The sequence below is a fragment of the Ochotona princeps genome, chromosome 16 (assembly GCF_030435755.1).
Source record: "Ochotona princeps isolate mOchPri1 chromosome 16, mOchPri1.hap1, whole genome shotgun sequence".
Lineage (NCBI taxonomy): Eukaryota > Metazoa > Chordata > Mammalia > Lagomorpha > Ochotonidae > Ochotona > Ochotona princeps.
This window is the reverse complement of record NC_080847.1, coordinates 1810001-1834061: the sequence shown is the minus strand read 5'-3', so window position 1 is coordinate 1834061 and position 24061 is coordinate 1810001. Positions and strand designations below refer to the sequence as shown.

The window sequence follows — 24061 nt, the reverse complement described above, 5'->3', positions numbered from 1 at the left end:
CTCCTGCTGTTTGTCCCGGGGAGCCCTCTCCCCGGCCGGAGGCAGCTGTCACCGCGGCCTCAGGCGTGTGGTGCCTCCTCCCCGTGTCCAGCAGGGGTCAGCGGCCGTGGTGCTGCCTCAGGCTTCGGGCTCAATCTCTCCGTCCTCTGGGCCTGAGCCGGTCTCGTCCAGCCAGACTAGAAACAACAGGGGGATTCACACTGGGATGCAGCTCCCCGTCCCACGGGGCGGCCCTGGCCTGTGCCCGACCCCTCACACGGGAGGGCAGCGGCAGCCCAGGAGCCCAAGCAAGAACCCAGGGACGCCCCTGACCACTCCCCAGCAACACCTCTGGCCTTGGAAGTCTGGCTGGGGTCCCTGGCCCCCTCCTCGGCTCTGGCTGGCTGCTGGAGGAGGGCTTGGGAACACCCCCCACCTCCGAGGGACCTGCTTGCCAGTCCCTGGCTGCAGTGGGAAGCCTGGACCCTGCCTGGGTACCCCCAGGCCTGGCCACCTTACCCACTGTCTGTAACCACTGTGAACGCCGGCCCACGGCAGGAGCCCTCTGTCCCAGGGGCCCTCGTCTCCCTAAGGCACTGCCGTCCTCCCACCTCACAGACTGGGGGACCCAGGAAGGCAGCACCTGTTGCTCACAGCGTGGGACCTGGCCTCAGACCTCCCCCGGCGGGGCCTGGCAGCAGGAGGGGGCGCCGGCGCTGGCCCTAGTGGTGAAGTGCAGAGGCTCGCCCCGGGGGCAGACTTCCGGTGGCAGTTAAGCTGCCAGGCCTGGCTCTGCTCCCGGTGCCAGCTCCTACACATGCACTCCCCAGGGAATGGCACATGGGGCCCCTGTGAGAGTGAGCCAGCAGGGTAGGAGGCTCCTCTCATCTCCTGCCTTTCAAACATAAAAGGAATTACAAATAAATCAATAATTAGAGCTTCTCTTGGGCCCAGGAACCTCCCACCCTCAGACCCCTGGGGGCAGCTGTCATCCTCCCCACCCCGGGCTGGGCCAGATGCCCTCACTTCGCAGGGGAGGACAGGAGGCCGCTCGGGGCCCAGCCACAGCCCCCTGAGTGCCCAGGGCCAACAGCAGCTGGTGTGGGGGTTCTGCTTGCCCCAGTCCACAGGGAGCCTCTGGGAAGTCTCCTTTCTGGACCTGTCTCTCTTCCCAGCTCCACACCAGGGGTCAGCTTGGTGCCCACCAGTGGCACAGCTGGAACAACAGTTAACCAAGCTCCAGGAAAAGCCTTCAGCCCAGTGCCAGGAGCTGGGAAGGTGCCAGAGGGAAAGCGGCTATGGCATCACTACGGAGGTCGGCCCGCCACGGCACCTGGCCCAGAGCCATCCGATCACCTCCTGGTCCTTTGCTCCGGAGGGCGAGCTGGGGCGTCAACCTAGCTCATCTGCGATATTCTATCCAACTACACCCGCCCCCAAGGGTGCCCAGCACACACTGCGTCACTAGGTGCCCAGTAAGGACAGTGTGTCCGAGGCCAGAAGACCCTACTGTGAGGAACCTCGGGGTCCCCCAGGACAGGCCCCGGACCCTAGAGGCCAGCTCCACCCCCTGCCAGAGGCGTGGCAGGGACCCGCCCAGAACCTCAGCTTACCTATGAAATGGGGATGATGACTGTTCCTAACTCAGTTACCCTGTGAAAATCCAGTCACTCCCTCAGCACGCTGCTGGGCCTGGCCCAGTGACCCTCTGGAACCCATGGCCCTCCTCCTGCGGCATCGGTACAGGGGCAGCTGGCGGGAGGCGGATCATCTGGGCTCATCCTCTCTGAGAGCAGCTGCCGCTAGAAGGCCCGCGGCCCAGCCTGGGCACAGGCTGTGTTTCCAAGTGGTGCGTCCAGCCAGCCGGTGGCCACAGCCAGCAGGACAGCACATTCATCAACAAGCTGACTGGCAGGCCAGGCCAGCCCCATCCAGCAGCGTCCCTGCTGCCAGCAGGCCTGGACAGCTGACTGCTCCACACGCTGCGTCTTGCTGGGGCTGTGGCCAGCGGTGGCCAGATCTGAGCACACATTGTTAATTAGCTCAGGGGGTGGGGAGGGAAGGAGGGAAGGAGCTCCAGCGAGCTGGGCCTGCCCTGCACTGCTCCGTCCAGGGCGCCAGCGCTGGCTCACCTGTCTGCCTTGAGTCCCTGGGCAGCCCCATGCCCGTGGGCGTCGGGGGCGTGATGATGATGTCGGGTACGTCCAGGTGCTTGTCGCTCAGGACAGGGGCCTGGTCGTGGCTGCTGCTGGCGCTGCTGACGCACATTTTAAAGCCTGGGGAGCCGGGCCGTGGACACACACACAGCAGAGACAGGCATCAGTGCTGCTGGAAGCTGCCGCCATGGCTGCCCCCACCCCTGGCCATCGCAGCGGGCCCCAAGGCTGTGCGGCCGGCCAGGCACTGGTGCCCCGACTTCCAGGAGCAGGCCCCTCTGATGGAGGGCAGCAATTTCTGTCCCAGGTATTATCAGGAGGAGCCCCTCTGGGCGCAGAAGTGTGGCAGGCAAGCAGCAGGGACTCCGGCCACAGGGAGTGCTGCCCCCGAGCCCAACATGGATATGACCTGTGTCGGGGTCTCCCACGGCCTGGCCACCTCTCTGGGTCCTTGCCCAGTCCCTCTGTTTCTGCGTCTGTCACCTGTCCACACTCCGGGTCATGAAGCAATCTTGGGCCTGCAGACCCCACCCCGCTCACCCCATCCCTTCCCTCCTTGGGCTGGCTCACCCATCTTCCCGCCCTCCCCCTCTGTCCACCCTGAGGACAGCGGAACCTGACAATGAGATCACAACCTGTGTGCTGGGAACACCGGCCAGCTCCTGCCCGCTGCCCCAGGCCATCCCCGCAGCACTGGCCTCTATTCCCCTCAGCACACACGGGCTCCGTGACCAGAGTCGGAATGTCACACAGGTGTAGCTTTCTGAGCAAATCCCGCCTCCTCGGGCCTCCTTCTGGAGACACATACACACAACAGAGGATCAAAGGTCCTGGGGCCAGCATTGCAGCAAAGCGGAGGAAGCCAGCACCTGGGATGCCAGCGTCCTGGATGAACGCTGGTTCGAGTCTTGGCCGCTCTACTTCTGATCCAGCCCCTGCTAACATGCGGAGGAAAGCAGGAGAAGATGCTTGGGCCCCTGCACCGGCACAGGAGACCTGGGTGAAGCCCCTGGCTTCAGGCTGGCCCAGCTCCGGCTGCGGTGGCCATGTTGGGAGGGAACCAGTGGACGGAAGATCTCTCTCCTCCCTTCCCTCTCAGTGACTCTACCTTCCAAATGAAAGCAATAAATATTGAAAATAAACAGTAAACCCTCCGTGGAGCTGCACCCCGTCTCCGCCCTGTCGCCCTGTGCACATGCATGTCCTGGCGTCCCCTCCCTCCACTGTTCCCCAGCGCGACCTCGTTCCCCCAGGCCACACCGGCCACACCTGTTCCCACCAGGGACGGAATGGGACTGGCGCTCTGACGCTTCCACACGGCCCTTCCCTGGCTGCCAGTCCCCCATCTGCTCCCCTGCCCAAGGCTGGCCTCCTCCCTCCGCCTTGGCTGAGCTGACCACTCAGCAGCGGCTCCGGGGGCTTCTGGGAGTCCTTTCAGCAGATGACCCAACCTGAGGGAGAGGGTTATGGGAACCCCCAGACTTGTTCTTGGGGTCAGAAGCGTGGGTAGGCCACTCTTCCCATCACTGGGCTGGGGCCAAGCAGCTGTCTGGGCTGAGGAGGCAAGGGGGCGAAGGGGCGAGGAGGTGAGGGGGTGAGGGGGTGAGGGGTTGGGGTGGAATAGCGCAGGCCCAGGCAATCAGCCAGATCCCAAGAGCCTGTGCTGGACTCTCACTCTGGCCTCCGACTTGACCCACTGGGGAGCAGCTGACCTCTGCAAGCCGGGCCCCTAGGCACCTCTGGAGCTCTGGGCCTCTCCATTAAGACAGCAGAGCAGGAAGGTAGCGGAGGTAGGCAGGGGGTTCTCCGCCCCAGAGGGACACCTCGGAAAGGCCATGCTGGTCCAGGGCAGACTTGGTCCCTCACAGCCTGCTGCCACTGCCTAAGTCGCAGACACAAAATCTGAGGGTCAGAGAGTGGCACAAGCCACACGTAGGTGGACGGCCAGGGAGCCCGGACAGGAGCAGGGAGAGAGGAACACCCAGGGTCAGGCTGGCTCCAGAAGCCAACTGTAACCACAACCCTACCCCGTGGAGTGAGCAGAATTCCTGACAACGGGCAGACAGGTTGATTTGAAAGGCAGAACGCCACACATAGAAAGAAACGAGAGAGACCTCCCATCTGTTCACTCCCCAACAGCCACAGCTGCCAGGTCTGGGCCAGACGGCAGCCAGGAGCCAGCAGCCCCAGCCTGGTTCCCTGCACAGGTGTCTTTTCCCGTTGTTTTGCCAGGCGTGTTAGCAGGGAGCTGGACTGGTAGCTGAGCAGCTGGGACTCGAACCGGTGCTCCCATATGGGATGGCGGAGTTGCCAGCTGCTCTCACAGCAGCGCCACCACGCCAGCCCCGGGAAGCGTCTGATGCTGCAGCCTGCACTGGCTGCACAGCTCTGCCAGCCTGGCCGGGCAGCCGGCAAGTCCTGCCACAGAGGATGCAGAGGCCAGGGGCTGTCGCTGTGTCCCAACACAGCGGTGGTGTGTGGCCCTGGGCCCTCCAGTACACCATCAGGCCGGGACTGGCAGCTTGGGCCTGGGACACGTCCGACAGACATCCCAGAAGGAATCTTAGGCACCTGAGGCTTGCCAACATGGGGACAACAAAACCCAAGCCCCAGGCCCGGCCGCAGGTGGAAGCTGTCCCCACCACAAAGGGAAGCCTGGGTGACAGGAGGCTCGCTTGGGGCCTGGAAGCCTCAGGCCGCTCAATGTGGGGGTGTGGAAGGTCAGAGGGTGCTGCACGGGCAGCAGCAGGGGAGGCGCCCCAGGTGAGGTCACTGGCCGGAAGGAGGGCAAGACCCCAGGCTGCATAAAGCCGACTTTGGGGATTAACAAGCAAATGCCAGCTCCGGCCAGCCTCCTTCGTGCTAGGGCAGGATTGTGATTCGGTAATTATGTGCCTGCCTCAGACCATTAAAAGCCTATTTCCTGAGGGGAAGGGCCTGGCTAGGATTGCAGGGCCCCCCTCCCTGGGGCCCCAGGAGGACTGAGTCCAGGCTCCAGGGCAGGATGGTGGACGTGGGGCAGGAAGCCTTCCCAGAGGGTGGCTCAGCCAGGGTGCTGGGGTCACTGCCCACACCCAGTCCCTTCCCTGGCACGTGGGGGTGCTCACTCCTGGGGGCAGAGCCCCACACAAACCAGACACAAAGTCCCTGCCCCTGGCTGCCTGGGCAAGGACTGCACAGGAAGGCCCTGTGAGGCCAGGCAGACCAGGCCCGGCTGTGCCTCTGGCTCCAGGGCCACAGTGCCTGGGTGGCCACCCACTGCCTGCTGGGCAGTGAGATGCTCACGCGGGCCCCATCCCACCTGCTCGAAGAGGGAGGGCACCAGGTGAGTCTCCCATCCGCAGCCAGGCGACCGAGGGAACCAGTGGCCCAAGTGCCCATTTACCTGTCTGCAAAACCAGGGCCATAAGACTGGTATTACTAGGGACGAAACACCAGGGGTGGGATGCGGAGTGGGAGCCAGCGGCCAGGCCTGGAGAGTCCTGGGCAGTGCCCAGCTTCCCCCTACCCTATGCCTCTAGGCCTCCTGCCATCATCCCCGGCCAGGCCCTGTCCTCACACTCCTTGTCCAGACAAGGACGATGGATGCACACACATTTTCCTGTAAGCCACTGCTCGTCCTCCTTCCAAAGCCCTGGGCCTGGGGGGCTGAGCCAGACACCCCACATCTCTCCCTGCAGCAGTGCCCAGCTCTGCCGGGTGCTTCTGGCTCCAACCCACAGCAAGGCCTGTGCCGGCATCGTGGGGTAAGGGCGCCCTCTACTGGATCTTTTGAGGACTGCGCCTTAGCTCACAGCCCTGGACGCCCGCCTTGGGGATCCGCCTTTGTCAGTCCCTGTCCCCCAGACACTGCCCCTCGGGGGACCCACGATGCAGGGGAAGTTTCAGTTCTGCTTTCTCACCTGCAGAAGGAAGGGTGGTGCCCAGCACTCCTCTGGAACTGCCCCTCATTCCACACAGGGCGAGCAGGAGAGGAGCGCCCAGACCTGGCCCGGTTGTTCCGGGACACTGCTGACTGTAAACCCTGAGTGATACCACAGATGCATGTCTGGGCACCTGCTTGCTTTGGGGGCCCACTGGGGGCCCACTGGGAGCACCTGCTTGATTTGGGGGCCCACTGGGTGCCACTCAGCTGCTGAGACTTAGCTGCCTGAGCAAGGGCCAAGGGCACAGCCCCCAAGTCCCCGTCCAGCCCATTTCCTCCGCCAACACAAACATGGGACCTGAAGATTTTGGGGCCACTGGAAACAGCAGGGACACTCCACGGTATGGTTGGGGGGGCGCAGGATGAAAGTGCTCGCAGGGCGGGGCTGTGGAGCCTATTATTTCTCCCCTAACCCCAAGATGGCATTAAGACCCCACCTTCCAGGTGCCTGGTCCACTGAGGCAGGACCTTGTCTGGGGTCATCAGGGTATAGCCCTGAGCTGGAGCCAGGCGGGCAGGGGTTGGCTCTAAAGGGCCTCCCCGGGAGCCAAGTGGGCAGGTGAGGGCTCAGTTCCCAGGAGGGGAGGCCAGAGCTGTGGTATGGCGGGTTAAGCCACTGACCACAGTGTCTACATCCTGTATGGGAGCCAGTTCATACCTCAGCTGCTGTTTCTGATCCGGCTCCGTGAAGAAACTGGAGCTGAGCCCAGGTGCTTGGGCCCCTGCTCCCACATGGGAGGCCCTGGTGGACTGCCTGGCTAGCCCCATGCGGCCATTGCGGCCACTTGGGGAGTGGACCAACAGACAACAGAAAATCTCTCTAACTCTGCCTTACAACAGAGCAGGGCTGGCACGATGGCTCAACTGGCTAAGCTGTCTCCGTATGGACGCTATTTCCTGTCCAGCTCCCTGCTTGTGGCCTGGTGGCCCAAGGCCTTGGGACTCTGCACCCACATGGGAGACTCAGAGGAGGCTCCTGGCTTTGAGTCAGCTCAGTCCGGCCATTGCGGCCACTCGGGGAGTGAACCAGTGGATGGAAGATCTTCCTCTCTGTCTCTTTTTCTCTATAAATTTGCCTTTCCAATAAAAATAAATACATCTTTAAAAAACAAACAAATGCCTCCCTTGGTTCCAGATGCACTTAATCTGTTTTGTTTTTAATTCCACAATAGGAAAAGCCTGGGCTGTCACGAGTTGAGGCTGGGGCCGGCTGCAGGCTCTGCCTTTGGCAGACAGACGGCGGTGGAGGTTTTCAATCTCTTTTTAATTAAGGAGAAAGCCTATGCTTGCGTCAGGGATGAGCCACTGGCGCACGCCTGGGAGGAACCACAGCACTGGGGCAAAGACCAATGGAGGCGCTGGCGCGCCGGGGCAGCCCCCGTGGCTCTCTCACTCGGAGCCCTGGCCGCTGGTTAGACCCCTGCACCGCTTCTGCTGCAGCTCCCTGCCCACGTGCCCTGGAGGCAGCAGTACGGCTCAGGTTCACCGACCTGGGTCCTCACTACCCAGAGGGGACCCGGATGGACTCCGAGCTCCTGGCTTTAGCCTGGCCTTTTCCGGTTGCCGGGGACATTCAGAAGACTTCTCAATCCCTCTCTGTTGTCCTGCTTTTCAAATAAACATAAACAAAATTTTAAAAAACTTCGGGAAAATAGGCAGAGGTCTTGGCACTCTGCCCAGCGACTCCCCAGGCCTGGGAGCCCCGAGCCACTTCACCTCCAGGTGACACCCGGTCAGCACAGCCAGGGGACCAAGGAAGCTGCCCTGAGCCCTGGCACCTGCTTCCTGGCTCATGCTTCAGCTACCACCTCTCTGCTTCCTCCTCATCTGGACGGCCCCGAGGAAGGGCGCCTGTCTCGGGCGCCCCGGCCTTGCTGCCCAAGGCCCAGCCTGGCTGTGTTCTGCATGTGCTGTGGCCCTACTGTGTGCCAGGGTTCTGGAATGAGCAGGGCACTGTGGATGCTGACCCCAGAGGAGCCGGACTGGGAATGAGGACAAGGTGAGCAGCCGGCGGCAGGGCCAACACCGCAGATCCCCCAGCCTGACCCACCCATGTGTGGCCTGGGGCCAGCAGGGGGGCTCCTGGTCTCCTGCCTGCTGGTCCTCCCTTGTCCCGAGGACAGCAGGTGCTGGAGGCTTAGCTTAAGCAATGGCGACAAGAGAGATGGGCTAAGTCCCTGCTGTGAGCCAGGAGGGCTTCCTGCTCTACCAGGGACCGGGGTGGGGCCAGCCTGGGGACCATCTGCTCCGGCGCTGCTCCTGAGTGGGCCAGGGGTCCCTCCGCTCTCCCAGCTTCTGGAACAGGGTCTACTGAGGAGGTCCCAGAGAGCGCATGCCGTGACCCCAGCCCAGCTCACTTGCTCCCCGCTGCCTCAGGCAGCCCCCATCTGCAGAGCCAGGGTGCCAGCTATCACCGGGACTGCCCGGACCCACTTACACCCATCACAGCCTGGCCTCGGGGGAGAGCAGGGCGCGGAGGCTCACGGGCTAGGACTGTCCCCGTAATCCATACTGCTCTCCTAAGTTCTTTCTAAAAAGTGGGGAATTCATTACTCACACTTGAGAGGCAGACGGAGCTTGCCATCTGCCAGCTCATTGTACAAAAGCCACCAACCAGCCAAGGCTGTGCCAGCCAAAGCCAGCAGCCAGGAACTCCATGTGGGTGATGGTGACCCCGCCACTTGAGCCATCGCCTGCTGCCTCCTGAGGTGTGCACAAACAGGAAACCAGACTGGAAGCGGAGGTGGGCCCCAGCCCAGGCACGTAGGGCTAAGCGGGCAGCAGCCTGTGGTTCTAGCTCAGGGTAGCTGGGCTGGATCCTGCCGTGGGAGCTCCCATGACACCAAACTTCGCAGTGGTCCTAAAATCTGCTCCTCCGTGTTGGCAAAGGAATGTCCCCTTCCTCCTTGAGCTAAGCCCAGCCCGCCCTTGTCACCCCTCAATTCCTGACTTCTTCCTGAACCATGGCCTCAACGCTCAGCTTTATCTCCTGGGACTCCTGCCGTCTGCTCTTTAGCACGCCAGTTCCTTCAGGCCTGGTAGCCTTCCTGGGTGATGCCCTCCTGGACCATGCTGTCCTATGCCTAGCACAGCTGACCAGCTCGGTCGGGAGGCATGGATGCCCTGCTCAAGCCTGCAGCCTGGGGACCTGGGCCAGGCTGCGCACCCAGCAGGGGTGCCTGTCTGCCCGCCAGCGGGCAGAGGGCTTGGCAGCAGCTGCAACCCCACGTCCACTCCACGGCAGGGCAGCAGTGCCACTCTCAGTTGAGACTTGAGTGTTGGAGGCCAAACACACAGGTGTCGCAACAGCCAATCCCCAGAAGCCATCCCCCAACCTTGGGCCAGGAAGAGTGAAGGCACGTGCCAGGTCAGCCACGCTCCCAGCTCTCAGGGGCTGCTCAGCCAAAAACCATTGGCAAAATGCCTGTTCATACCAAATACCAAGGCACCACTCGAAGCGGCCAGGCTCGCGGTGACCGGGCAGCGTGTGGCCCGGATGCGGCCAAGGGGAACCTGAGCAGGCATTCCAGGTCAGTGTCCTGTGGTACCAATGCCGCAGCCATCACAAGTGGGCAGCGGGCAGACAGCAGCAGTCACCATGTGTGTGCAGTGTCGCAGAGATGCCAGGGTGAGGCGCAGGAGAACACCATGTGACCTGATTCTTGGGGGTGTCTTAGCTCAGCGGCGCCATGCTGCCCGCCTAGGACACAGCCCCACTCCCAGAGCTCATGGCAGGGGCAGGGCGCAGCCTCCGTGCACCCCTCTCGGAACGCATGCGGCTCCCGGGGGCTCGGCAGGAAAGCTCCCCCCACGTCCCTCTTCCTGCTCAGGGTCCTGCACCCCTGGAAGCGCCTCCCCCCCAGAGCAGGAGGCTGCCAAGACTGACTGGGCCCCACGGCTACTGTTCATCTCGGGTCTCAGAGCCCAACCCCTCACCCCGTACAGACAGTGGAACTGAGGACTGGCATACACTGGGATCTTTGGGAGTTGAACTCTGACCTCTGCCCCCAGGTTACTCCATTCTTGGCTGCCCCACCGTGCTGGCTGAAAGTCGCCCTCCTTCCTTCCGCCCCAATTTCCAACTCAGCGTCCCCATCTGTAAGCCTACTGATGCCATCCAGCCTCCCTGAAGGTGAAGGTGTGAGGGGGGCCCTTGGGACGCTAGGGCCCGCCCATTAACAGCTCATGGCTTCCAGAGGGGTCCCCTTTGGTCTCAGAAGGTCGGGGCACAGCTGGGCTCCTCCGTTGGTGTCAGGCTCCAGATGTCTGCCACTTGGGCACATGCCTGCCCTGCACCCAGGAAGGCCCCGAGGGGAAGTGACTTGCAGAGGGTTGAGTGGGGTGCCCAGTTCCCATCAACTTAGGCGCTCAGCATTAGAACTGACTTGGAAGCGAGGTGTTTGCTGGTGTAACCAGCCAGCAGCTCATCTTGGACTCTGAGCTCTAAATCCAAAGGTGACGGGGGGAGACCTAGAGCCGGGGGCCTGAGACCTGAGGCACAGAGGCACTGCCCCGCTGGCCCCAGGGGTCTCCCTGGCAGGACCCATTGGTCTGGTTTGAAGTCCCCCACCCCCACCTGCGGCATTTGTCACAGCAGCTCCTGGAGCACTCACAGCCTCTTGTCTGTCCCCCTTAGCTGTTCTCTGTCAGAAGGAAGCCACCCTGGCCTCGCTCGGGGCTCAGCACCAGACTCCAGCGTCACTTGTTTCTCTGACAGGTAAGAACCTCCAAGGCCAGGCTTGTCCTGCGGTGATGTGTGTCAGGGGACACAATGCGACTGTCACCTTCAGCTGTAACCCCCAGGCCGATGGAGCCCACCTGGCTGTTCCCCAAGAGCAGGGCACCATTGACCAGGAAGGGAAGGTCACGAGGGACCTGGGCACAGGCTGATCAGGCGGGCACCTGGCACCTCACAGCCCCGCTTTCAATGCACGAAGACCTGCCCCCCAACTCCTCAGGGAGCCCCGGATTAAGCCACAGCTGCCGGCTGCTTGGTCTGCGCTTTGCAGGAACACCTTCCTCCCTGCACCGCCCCAATGCCAGGGATGGCCTCTCAGAGTGGGCTGGGTTTACGGTTCCCACACGAGGCCGCCAGCTAGCTTGTCTGTGCGTTGGCAGTGTGGGGATATAATGGCCTGAGGGGACTTGCTGCAGCCAGTAGTTACCGCACATGCGGAGGGTCCCTGTATCTTCCCAGCACCTTGGAGTCTGTGGGGCCCTGCGGCATGGAGTGGGCGTGGGGGGCTGGCATGGATACTGGATGGCATAGGCTGGACAGAACAGAGGGGCAGAGAATAGCAGTGGCCACAGGGGCACCTGCTGTCAGCTGCCCTCGCCACACCCATGAGGAGAGAACTGGTATGACCATGCCACCTGCCCCACCCCCGCCTCAGGCCTCAATTTCCCCACAGTAAGGTTTTGTAAGATGAGTGCCCAGGTGATCTGGAAGACAGAGTCCTGGTATGGCAGGAGGAAGAGGGTGCCAGCTAACCTGAGCCCTGAGACAGACCAGCAGGACACACCCCTCCCACACCCACCCTCCGCCAGAATCCCCCAGGGCAGCCAGCCGGAGCCCATGTTGAAGTCTGTAATGTACTGGATTAAATCACGCATGTTAACATACGTGTCACTTATTTCTTCTGGGAGCACAACAACCCACCTCAAGCTCACTCTGCTCCCTCCTGGGGAAGGAACAGCTCCCCGGCCACCTGGCCACCACACACAGCAGGCGTGCAAAGATCTCCCACGGCCACCTGGCCACCACACACAGCAGGCGTGCAAAGATCTCCCACGGCCACCTGGCCACCACACACAGCAGGCGTGCAAAGATCTCCCACGGCCACCTGGCCACCACACACAGCAGGCGTGCAAAGATCTCCCACGGCCACCTGGACACCACACACAGCAGGCGTGCAAAGATCTCCCACGGCCACCTGGACACCACACACAGCAGGAGGCCACACCCTCCAAGGCGACAGCGGGGACCAGGTGGCAGTCAGAACTATAATGCCTTTGGTTGAAGCGCAGAGAAGGGACCAGCACAATAACACAGCAGGCCCATCTTCCCCCTGTGGCACCAGCATCCCATATGGGTTCTATTCCAGTCCTGACTAATCCATTTCTGATTCAGCTCCTTGCCTAAGGCCTGGGAAAGCAGCAGAGGATGGCCCAAGTCCTTGAACCCCTGCACCCACGTGGGAGACCAGGAGGAGGCTCCTGGCTTGGGTCTGGCCTAGTCCTGGTGGTTGTGACCATATGGGAAATGAACCACTGGATGGAAGAGTTCTCTCTCTGTGACTGTGCCTTTTAAATAAATGAAAGAAAAAACTAGGAGCCAAGTAGGGAGTTTAAAAAGCACCCTGAAAGGCCCCGAGCACAGCTAGAGGTCCCCAGCGGAAAAGCTGGCCTGCTGCAAGGCCTCGGCAGAGCTGGCCTTGAGCCGCGATGCAGCTTTATCCAGGAACCTGGTGCGGGCGGGCCTCCTGGGAGCAGCCAAGTGGTTCCAAGAGTCCTGGTTGGGTCCTGATTGGGTCCTGGCTCCCAGTACCTGAACAGCCAGTGGTCATTCAGGCTCGGAAGTGAGAGTCACACTCAGCTCACCCCAGTGAGTAACCCAGACCTCACCAGAAATGGCATGTTTGCAGATTTCATGAACCTGAGCACCTCAAAATGACATCCTCCTGGACTGGGCTGGGGCGAGAAGGGAATGCCCTGAGCCCCATGTCCTCAGCGGAGAAGGATGGAGCTGATGCGAGGCCTCTGGACGCCTCCCTGGGTCCTGACTCCACGTGGGACACAGCAGTGTCACACTAAGCGGACGGTATGGCCTGGGCCTCCTCGGGGGTGAGTCGATCACACAGAGGCTCATGGTGTGGGCCCAGGAAGGAGCACCACACACACTCACAGTGGGACCAGGCATTCCGACTTCTGGGATTTATCCCAAAGACATCATAACAATAATAAACCAGAAAGCCAAGATGCTTCACCTGGCAGCAAGTAACACACTGGAGATGCCTCAAAGGCGAGCCCTGGACGGAGTGGGACAGTCGTGACGACATGATCGGAACGAGGCTCTGGGGAGCACGGCTCTCTCCTGGCGTGATGGACAACCCTGCACGCCAGCACAGGCTTGCACAGAGCACACCGTGGGCAGCCAGGAGGGAGGCTGCGAGGCAGCCAACAGAACTGGCACGGGACTGCAGGGCAGTGGACACTTATGGAAAAAGTCCCACCGAGAGAGGTGCGTGGCCTCTGGGTGGCAGGGCTGGGCCTGGCTCCTGGGTGACACTTGGGCCCATGTTGGCCCTCGCCACTGCAGAGACCAGGACTGGCAGCACAGAGCTGGCAAGGCGGGGTACATGAGCAGAACTGGCCTTTCCCACTCCGCCTCCCCAGCCCTTAGCAGCCCCTGTGAAAGTTGGTGAGTGCACCTCTAGCCCCTGGCAGAGCCCGGGATAGGAGGGAAGCGGCCTCAGCTACACCTGCAAGGATAGGTTCTTTATGAGAAAAGTCCCCAGCTGCTGTGAATGGTACAGCCCGGGGTCAAGTCAGAGAGGGGCAGTAACCCGCACTCCCACATCACAGGACAGACCCCATAGCTCCAGAGAAGCCCCAGAGCCGTTAGGACGAAGTAGTGTCTGTGGGTGCAGTGTCCACCTGGGGTGATGACAGGCCCAATCTGGAGAAGGATGTGGGGGTTGTGGCTCAGCAGCAAGCATAGGGAGGGCCCCCTTCACACTCGGGCTTCACCCTGGGCAGCACCCAGAGAAGAGCCATCTGCAGCTTCGAGAGCTTAAGAGCTTGCTCAGCCCAGATTAACCCCTCAGGCCCAGATCAACTCCTCAGGCCCAGATCAACCCCTCAGGCCCAGATCAACTCCTCAGGCCCAGATCAACTCCTCAGACCCAGATCAACCCCTCAGGCCCAGATCAACTCCTCAGGCCCAGATCAACCCCTCAGGCCCAGATCAACCCTTCAGGAAAAGATCAACCCCTCAGGCCCAGATCAACCCCTCAGGCCCAGATCAACCCCTCAGGCCCAGATCAACTCCTCAGGCCCAGATCAACCCTTCAGGAAAAGATCAACCCCTCAAGCCCAGATCAACCCTTCAGGCACAGATCAACCCCTCAGGCCCAGATCAACCCCTCAGGCCCAGATCAACTCCTCAGGCCCAGATCAACCCTTCAGGCCCAGATCCACCCAGTCAGGCCCAAAACAACCCCTCAGGCCCAGATCAACCCTTCAGGAAAAGATCAACCCCTCAAGCCCAGATCAACCCCTTAGTCACAGATCCACCCCTCAGGCCCAGATCCACCCAGTCAGGCCCAGACCAACATGGCTCCACTCATACTTGGTCAATAAGTACCTCCCTGTTCCCTGGTGGGCCACCAGATACTCTCCGCACTGCTTCCGCCCTGTCAGGGGACGCGCGGTCACACCTTCTGGAAATTCCTTCCTCCTCTCCTTTCTTCAGGGTCCTGTGGCTTCTCCTTAGCCTTCCAGCAAATTCTTCCTTCGCTCACAACAAACAGTACCCACAGCCTGCCTAGTGCTCAAAGGATTGGCTCCTGGGCCTGAGGGAACTTGACACAAGCAGTACTGAAGCAAGTGGGTGCTGGAACAGCCCTAACAGTGGGGGGACAGCGGGGGGCTCGTGCAGGAAGCACACTCGGACAGCGGGGGGCTCGTGCAGGAAGCACACTCGGACAGCGGGGGGCTCGTGCAGGAAGCACACTCGGACAGCGGGGGGCTCGTGCAGGAAGCACACTCGGACAGCGGGGGGCTCGTGCAGGAAGCACACTCGGACAGCGGGGGGCTTGTGCAGGAAGCACACTCGGACAGCGGGGGGCTTGTGCAGGAAGCACACTCGGACGGCGGGGGGCTGATGCATGGCTTGTGCAGGAAGCACACTCGGACAGCGGGGGGCTGATGCATGGCTCGTGCAGGAAGCACACTCGGACAGCGGGGGGCTTGTGCAGGAAGCACACTCGGACAGCGGGGGGCTGATGCATGGCTTGTGCAGGAAGCACACTCGGACAGCGGGGGGCTGATGCATGGCTTGTGCAGGAAGCACACTCGGACAGCGGGGGGCTCGTGCAGGAAGCACACTCGGACAGCGGGGGGCTGATGCATGGCTCGTGCAGGAAGCACACTCGGACAGCGGGGGGCTCGTGCAGGAAGCACACTCGGACAGCGGGGGGCTTGTGCAGGAAGCACACTCGGACAGCGGGGGGCTTGTGCAGGAAGCACACTCGGACGGCGGGGGGCTGATGCATGGCTTGTGCAGGAAGCACACTCGGACAGCGGGGGGCTGATGCATGGCTCGTGCAGGAAGCACACTCGGACAGCGGGGGGCTTGTGCAGGAAGCACACTCGGACAGCGGGGGGCTGATGCATGGCTTGTGCAGGAAGCACACTCGGACAGCGGGGGGCTGATGCATGGCTTGTGCAGGAAGCACACTCGGACAGCGGGGGGCTCGTGCAGGAAGCACACTCGGACAGCGGGGGGCTGATGCATGGCTCGTGCAGGAAGCACACTCGGACAGCGGGGGGCTCGTGCAGGAAGCACACTCGGACAGCGGGGGGCTTGTGCAGGAAGCACACTCGGACAGCGGGGGGCTGATGCAGGAAGCACACTCGCGCTTGCGTGGAACGGCAGACACGAGTTCCAGGTCTCAAGGCAATGGCAGTGACACCAAAACCCTAAGGCGGTGCTTCATTCCCAGTTCATGCCATCTGGACAGTCCCCTCTCTGCAGGGGAGAGGGAAGGTGATTCCCCCCAGGAAGATGGCCCACCTGCACAGGCGCAGAGGTGTGCAGGTGTCAGGGGGCAGCAGGCAACCGAGTTCCTGGGAGCAGGAAGGAAGTGGAAGAAGCTGAGGCCAATTTAGTGGGGCTTGGGATATGCTAGGATAGTCTGGCATAGGCTGGGATAGGTTGGGACAGGCTGGGATAGGCTCGGGGTAGGCTTGGGATAGGCTGGGATAGGCTGGCAAAGGCTGGAATAGGCTTGGGATATGCTGGGCTGCCAGGCCCCAGCCAAAGGGACAGGTGCCATGGACTATGGAAACTTGAGACAACTGGAAAGAGTGAGAGCAGGACAGCGTTGCTGGATGGGGACGACCTGAGACAGGGTTGGGGTTGGTGGGCCGCAGCACCCAGCCCGGGGATTGGAAGGGGTCTCGGGCATCTGTCCCTGGGGCAGGACACGAGGTGGGAGCCTCCATGTGGGTCACACCAAGCAGGGAGTCTGAGAGTCCCCCAACTGATGCTGGACGGAAAGGTCTCATCAACACCGATGACATCCCTGGGTGAATCCATGTTCTTCCAGAACTTTCTCCCTACTGACCTATCTCCCAGCAGTGGGCAGTTGGACTACCTACCGGAGTTTGTCTTGGGAGGGTGAGCACTGCAGCTAAACCTGGGCTCCCAGCTCCTTCTGCACAGCCTGGGATTACTGTGGTTGGGGTTGGTTGTGGTGTCCCCAGGGAACACACCTCCCCATGACGCTCCAGGGCAGGCCTCGAGGCACTCAGAACCAGAGAGCACTTACAAGACACCTGCTGCATACTGCTGTGAGGCCCTCCCTGACTCCAGCCCTTCCCCGCCCCCCTGGTGGGCCTTACCTTTCAGGCAGGACAGTTTCAGCCCCATGTCGGCACCGGCAACCCTGCAGGCCTGTGGAGAGAGCGGTGGGCGGGACTGTTTGGAACTGGCCACGTGCGACCAGCCCGGCCCGGTGGGTGCAGCCTGTGAGCTGGGGGCGCTGCACCTGAGCCAAGTCTGCTCGGGACTGCAGGCTGTGTGAGGCACCCAGCTGCTGGACACGAGGGCTTTGCCAGTCAGCAGCTGGCACCTTGGGAATCCCCCTGCGAAGATGTTGTCACTGTCTGCACTTCACACATGTGAAAATCACGGCTCAGAAAGGCAGCGTCACCTGCCGAGGTCACCCAGCTGACCAGGAGTCCTGGAGCCTGGACTAGGCCCGGGACTGTCCAGGCCCCCAGGATGGAGCCCCATAGTCGGACACTTCGGGAAAATGAAGGCTCCTAGGGAGTACCCCGGGAGCATCCCTGTACCCTGTCCTGTGTCAGACCTTACTTAAGCCAGGTGGGGGGGCACGAGGGGGCAGGGGGTCATGAGCCCACCGCTGGCAGCTCTCACTTTCCAAATCCGCCTGGGACAGCTCAGCAGCTGGGTGCTCCTGCCTGCCGCCCTGCCTCCCCCTCCCAAGGCTGCACTACCTCCCCCTGAGGTTCTTGGAATGCGGCCTTAGAAGACTGCCTAACGTGCCACGTGTGGACGGAGCCCAAAGCAGGCGCCGCCTCCAAACTGAGACGGTTCAGAGTGACAAGGTGGATACACAGGCAGGGAGGAGGGCCCTGGAAGACAGCCCAGCCTCCTGCCGCCGTCTGGGGGACAGCCGGGGACAGCATCCTGGGCAGCAGGAAGGGACTGCGCTCAGGTCAGGAGGTCCCTGGGAGGAAGCAGGGGTAGGGGCCAGGGCAGGCTCAGCGTGAGAAGCATGGACACACTGCTCTGAGGACGCCGGGGACAAGCGTGCATTCCAGGGGGTGTGGAGGCAGAGCCAGCTGGGAACCCCAGAGACACATCACCCTCCCCCAGAGAGCAGCACAGCCTCTCAGGTCCCCCAGCCCTGGGACCCAGAGCCAGAAACCAGGGTTCAAGCTCGCTGAGGAGTTATGGAACTGAACGTGGAGATGGCGGGTTGGTGGGGGTGTGCAGCGTGATTCCTTAGACGTACAGATGGGGCCAGAGACGGCATGAGATGTCTGCCGGGGGATGAGCCAGGAGCTTTATTAACGCTTTCTTAGAAAGAGCTGTTTATTTGAGAGACAGAAAAAGAATGCAGGAGAAAGGTCTTCCAACTGCTGGTTCACTTCCCAAGTGACTGCAACCACCAGGGCTGGGCCAGACCATAACCAGGAGCCTCATTCCGGCTTCCCACATGGGTGCAGGGGCCCCCACTTGGGCCATCTGCTGCTGCTTTCCCAGGTGCATTAGAGAGCTACACTGGAAGTAGAGAAGCTGGTACTTGAACCAACACCCATCTGGAGTACTGGCACTGAAGTGGCAGCTCTACCCGCTATGCCACAGCACCAGCCCCCCATTTCCCTTACCCTGAAGGTGGGGGTGAAGGGCACAGCACACACGGCGAGGGCGTAGGGCCGAGGGGTGCTAGCAGGACAGGCCCTAGGGGTGTGCTGGGTACAGGGGAGCCCTGTCCACTCCCCATGTGGAAAGACTTGAAACTCCACTCTTCCTCTCTCTGGCTCCTTGTGGAGCAGGGGCTCTTAGCCCCTCAGGCTTCATTCCTGTGGACATGTCGGCTGACAGGTAGCTTGTGGCTCAGTGGGCCAAGGTTGTTGTAAACTCTACTGCACTGACCCTCAGCCACGTCCTTCCCATCCAACACGACGGTGAGCAATTTCCCAGGGTCCCGCTTGGAAGCTGAAGCTGTAGGTCAAGGCGAGGCCTGTGCTGTGGTCTGGAGCTGTCTGCGGGTGTTACACAGCCACACAGGGCAGGACGGGACGCAGCCAGGGGTGGCTTAGCTGTGGCACTCCACGCGTTCCCTCCAATTGTTGGCATGGCAGCTTGAGATATCAAATCAAGATCCTCCCTGTCAAGAGGGATGGGTGGTATTAAAGATGCATTTCCAGGGCTGGCACGGTGGCTAAGCTGGCGCCTGCAATGTTGGTTTCAGTCCCGGCTGTTCCACTTCCCATCCAGCTCCCTGCCTGTGGCCTGGGAAAGCAGTGGAGGACGGCCCGAAGCCTTGGGACTCCGCACCCGCATGGCAGGGCCCGAAGAAGCTCCTGGCTTCGGCCTGGCCCAGCCCCGTCACTGTGGCCCTCTGGGAAGAGAACTGGTAGATGCAAGCTCTGTTTCTCCTTTCTCTCTCAGTAGCTCTGTCTTTCGTTACCGCACTTCCTCAGGCCCGCCCTCTCTGAGCTGCGGCAGGGTGAGGCTGTGCAGCTCACAGCTGCCTCCCCCAGACCGGACATGAGGCCACGGGCTGACACTGCCTTCCGCCGGCAGCGGCCCACAGTGGTGAGGGCACGGCGGCTGGCTCCCATACTGCCGGCACTGTCAGGGACACAGAGTCCAGCCAGGGGACCCCACTAGGAGACACCCCAGCGTCTGCACAGTCCCTCCAGATGCCTGGTGTGCATGGGCCACAGAGGCTCGCCTGGGCCCTAGGGCTCAAGGGGAGCTTGCCACAAGTGGATCCTACAAACCCAGGGCTGCCCAGTGGATGCAGGGAACATGTTCCCTCTGGCGAAGTCCTTCCTGGCTTACCTGCCACGCCACGTGCTGAAGTACACAGCTGACACGAAGCAAGGACCTTGAGGCCCAGGAATGGGACAGGACTGGCAGGCTGGAAGCCAGCTCTGGGCTGGGTCCCTACCTCCCAGGCCTGCCCTGACTCCTTAACAAAGACCTTCTAGAAGGAGCAGCTGAGGGCAGGAATGTGCCCAGGCAGGTGGGCTAGTGGGCAGGGCCAGCATGAGGCTTGGCTACAGCAGCTCCGGGGTGAGTGTTCGCTGCCCACGGGACAGCGGGCACAAGGGGACACCCTCTTTTTGCAACAGGATTAGAATTCTTGTCATTCCAGCCAAAGGGACCGTGCTGGGCCAGGTGATCCCCATGTCACATGCCTCCTTGGGGGGGGTGCAGCTGTGGGGCGCAGACCTGAGACTGAGCTGCCGGTTTCTGCAGAAGCCCCCCCGGACCCCGCCCTGGGACAGCTGCAGCCACAGCCTCTCACCAACAGGAAGTAGACGAGGGCACCCCCTGCCGGGCTGGGCCTTGGCCTCCCCGTGCCCCCTGCTTCCTCACGGCCACTGTGTGCTGCAGCTCAGACAAGCGCCTCCCTCAAGCCTACCCGGCAATGAAGACCCTGATTTAAAAACTGGAAGGAGGAATGCAAATGGTGGGGGCCAGGAGTGAGGCGGCTCCTGGGGGCGTCCACTTGGGGCACAGACACCGTGCCATGTGTATGCCGTCTAGTTGTAGGGTTCTGAACATGGATGTGAGGGTCCTGGCAGTCAGAGGTGTGACCTGTTCCCATCCAAGGGAAAAGCCTTTGGCTCCAGGGCTCAGAGCTCTGGGCTCAGCCTTGCCCCTTCCCAGCCAATGGCCCTGGGTCACTGTGTCCCTTTCCGAGACCCTGCTGCCTCATCCTTGGAGCCGGGCAGAGAAGGTACCTGTTCCCAGCAGGGGGTGGGTCAGCACCCTGTGCTCAGCAGGACACCCCCTGCCGGGCTCTGGGGCTGGGACCCTCCCACCTCTAGTCTCCAGGGGTGACCAAGCTGAGGGCAGAGGAAGCAGTGTGCCCCCAGCAGGGGAAGGTGCTCCCAGGGGGAGGGGATTAGGTGGCACTCACAGCCCCTTGGGGCTGGCAGGGATTAAAGCTTTCCATAAATACCCGGCTGCCCTCTCTCCCTCCCTCCCATCCAAGGGTGGGGTGTGCACCCCAGGGTGGGTGTGACCTGGCCAGGCAAGGTGGCATTTTCTGGTGCAAGACCATCTGGGAGAGGGAGAGCTGTTGGGGGCAGGCTCTGGGCCAGAGTTTCGGAACCTGGGACTCTCCCAGCCTCAGTTTCCCCACCTGCACCATGCCTCCCACACGCATCCACAGGTCAAGTCCTCCACCGCACTGTTGCTCTCAGACTGCACGCTAGGTTCTCCGAGGTCCATCTAGGGACTGAGAAGTCCCAGCACGCGAGGCCCCGCCCCCCACAGCCGCGGGTCCCCGGGGAGCAGCCTGGGACGGGCGTCTACGCAAGACTCCCCCTCTTAACAGTTCCGCCTAGCTCAGCCAGCCCGGCCAGGCGCGGGGCGTTCACACTGCCTGCCCTTTGCGGTTGCAAACCTGCTTTGATGCACAGGAGCCTCGGGGGGTGGGGGGGGCCCCTAAGTGCGGCGGCTCATAAATAATACATTTTGAAATCCTCGATGAGGGGAAATGGCTCCTCCCGAGGCCTCCCGCCCCCACCCCCTGCCGGGCTCCCGTCCAGCGCTCGGCCAAGGCTGGTCGGGTCCACTCCAAGGCACCGGTGACAGCGCGGGGTGTCAGGTGCAGGGCTGGGGGGCTCGAGGCACGCGCGGGGACACACCCCCCACCGCCCTGCGGAAGTTGCACCGCGGCCACTGGGGCCAACTCTCCCAAGGCCCCGCGTGTCGGCAGCGGAGTCCTCGAGAGGCGGGGCGGCGCCCGGCCCAACGGCGCGCAGGGGTCCCCGGCCCTCGGCCTGCCCGCAGCGGAGCCCCCCGCGGGGCGTGGACGGCGCTCGGCGAGGCTCCGGGGGCAGGGCGGCCAGGGGCTGGGGTGGGCAGCGCGCGGCGCGGGGCACTCACCGCTTCCTGTGGGCTCACAGCCGCGCCGCGCCCGGGGCGCACGGGGCCTGGCCGGGCGCTGGGAGCGGGGGCGGCGGCCGCGCTCCGGGGGCCGCGGCGACGAGCCTGAGCGAGGGAGGAGCGGGGGTCATGGCCCGGCCGGCGCTCGCGGGCCGCCGCCGCCGCGCGCCCGCCTCCGGCCCCCGCCCGGCACCTGGAGGGCGGTGCCGACGCGGCCCGCCCCGCCCGCCGGCCCCGCGCGCCCGGCCGCAGCCCCGGACTCCCGGCTCCCGGCCCGCCCGGTTCCTCCCGCCCCGCCCCGGGGAGGGGGCCGGCGAAAAGTTTGGGCGGTGGCCTGGCAGGATCTCCGCGGTGAGCCCTTCGCGGGGCAGGGGCTAGGCTGCCTGCGGGTGGCACTTCACCCCAGGCAGAGGGGGTAAAGGGGCACCAAGGCTCCATCCTCTACAGGGACCCCGCTGAGTGAGCCCCTGCTGCCCCACCTGTGGGGAGGGGCGGCCAGAGAGGGGGTTTCCACAGTCTCCCCATTCCCTACCCCCTCCAGGGCGTGGTCCACGGGGACAGACAGTACTCCTCGCCCGTCACCCCAAGAGACAAGGGGGTGGATGGCCCGCCTCCCTGGGGTGGATGTCTGGCTCCTTTGCCCCCTCACACACCTCTGCACCCCGTTTCTTGGAATGAACTGGGGGTGCAGCCTACGGGAGCCACCTGGGTGAGTTTGGGGATTTTGATGCTGGGCACCTGGGAGTTCCCCCCACCCAGTCCTGCTGCGTGGGTACAGGGGCCTTTTAGCTTGGGGCACCCCCTCCTTGGTGGACTGAGGGCTGGACACCCTGTAGCCCGGGTCCTGCTGGAGGCTCAGGAGGACACCGAGTCTGGCAGAGGAGGGAGGTTTCCCGTGTACCCCCTCAAAACACACCCTTCTGGCCCCCAGTGAGCAAATGTAGCACATCCCCTTCCCGCAAACCACGCAGCAGGACCAGGGCAGTGTCCCTCCTCCGCCAGCAGCAAGAGGAGGCCTGGCTCTGGTCTGGGCTGAGGCAGGGGGCTCCCAGCGGAGGGCATATCCCTGGGGAGGGGCTACAAAGCCTGGCAGAGCTCAGGAGGGAGGGAGGGGGTGGGCATGCCTGCCACCAGGTGCTCCCAGTCCCCGGGGTCCATCACCTGGTGCCACATGGGTGTTTGATTAAAGTCCACCTCCCTATGGTCTGCAGGCCTGGGGAGACTCCTTAGGCTCCGCAGGAACCAAGGGGTTGTTTCCTGGGCTGCTGAGGGGCCTGCACCCTGGGTCCTCCCCAGGGGAGCTGAGGGCTCCAAATGTCCCCTTGGAGGTTACCTTGGCGTCTGCTGCAGGTCCTGGGCAGGCCCCATCCTGGCACTGGTGGGATAAGTCTGTCTAGCCCTCCGTTCCCTCAGAGGAGTTCAGGATCCATCCGTCTCCTTCAGCGCTGAGTGCAAGAGGCCCTGCTGTGGCATCCTGCCTGTGACAGCCTCACAGGAAGACCCTGTCCCTCCAAGAGCCTGAGCAGGGCAGAGGACAGGGTGCCCAGGGTGCACACAGGGGTGGGTGTGGACATCACAGGGCCGAGATATGGCTGGAGAGTCCCCTGCATTCTGCCCGCCACTGTGGGCCCATGTGGGAGGGCCATGTGCCAGGGGCCACCTGTGCACATCGGGCTGTGGGGCAGTGTCCCTGGCCTCCACTTCTGTGCCTAAAGTGGTGATGACCAAAGCCCATCTGTGGGCAGCGCCAGCTGTCCCTGGGGGCACGATGTCCCAGCTCAGCCCCGACAAGGGTGCTGGGGGAGCGTAAAGGTGAGTGAACAAGCAAGCAGCTCGGCGCAGGGAACACGAAGGCCCAGGCCGACCTGGGTGCTCACTGCATTCCTCGAGGTGGGGCCCAGGTGTGGGAGTGACAGGAAGTCTGCCAAGTCAAAGATGGGGAACCGAGGCACAGAGAGCCCGCCAGAGTCCCCAGGGAGCTCCCACCCCCAGGAGCTCGGGGCAGGTCGTGAGAAGCTCTGGGCTCAGAGCCTGCCCACTTCCCCGCCCACTCTGGGAGCACTGAGTCACAGAGGCAGGTACAGGCCAGAACTGTGACCCTGCACGTGCCTTAGATCAGAATCCCACGGTACTGCATGGGGACAGACTGGAGGTTGGGGTTCCTTGAGGGTGACTGTCAGATCAGGCCACTGTATCTTGTTCTGGAAGCCATCTGAGCCCCTCACGCCCTTCTCAGTCCCAGAAGAAGAGAAGGAAGAGGAGGAGGATGGGGCGCCACTGCCCAGCCCAGCCCCTAGGGTCGTTGGTCAGGAGAGCAGCTGCCCCTCCACAGCCCAACAAGATCCCAAACCTGCGGTTAGCTGGATGCAGTCGACCCTGAGGACACAGGCTCAGAGCCTGGCCTCAAGGACATTACCGGCCAAGCGCCACGGGAAGCCAGCCTCTCCAGCAGGGCGAGCTGCCCGCAGAGGGTCTGAGCACAGGAGTGTGGAAGGAGGCAGCAGGAGCGGGCAGAGCTCTGCACCTGCCCAGTCGGGCCCTCCCGTCAGCCCCGGGCAACTGTGGCCTTGCAGTTAGACCGCCTGCCCACGGGGAACCTGAGGCAGGCATAGCTGA

The 24061-nt window shown here is 62.8% G+C and overlaps 1 protein-coding gene across 1 annotated transcript; it reads right to left on the bottom strand.

Annotated features, from left to right (window-relative positions):
• On the bottom strand, positions 1-22813 carry C16H16orf74 (chromosome 16 C16orf74 homolog). The gene is made up of 5 exons (XM_058674818.1): positions 22779-22813; positions 21446-21779; positions 16687-16738; positions 2112-2255; positions 1-176 (listed from the first exon to the last, which is right to left on the bottom strand). Exons 1-5 carry the CDS (start codon positions 22811-22813, stop codon positions 118-120), a joined length of 624 nt encoding a protein of 207 aa, XP_058530801.1. The 3' UTR covers positions 1-117.
• Between the last annotated feature and the right edge of the window lie 1248 nt (positions 22814-24061).

Coding starts and splice junctions, on each gene's coding strand:
- C16H16orf74 (XM_058674818.1), bottom strand. CDS start 22,813: ATGGGGCCTGCCCAGGACCTGCAGCAGACGCCAAG. Junction 16,739..21,445: donor CTGTGAGCCCACAGGAAGCG/GTGAGTGCCCCG, acceptor CTCTCTCCACAG/GCCTGCAGGGTTGCCGGTGC. Junction 177..2,111: donor CAGGGACTCAAGGCAGACAG/GTGAGCCAGCGC, acceptor TGTTGTTTCTAG/TCTGGCTGGACGAGACCGGC.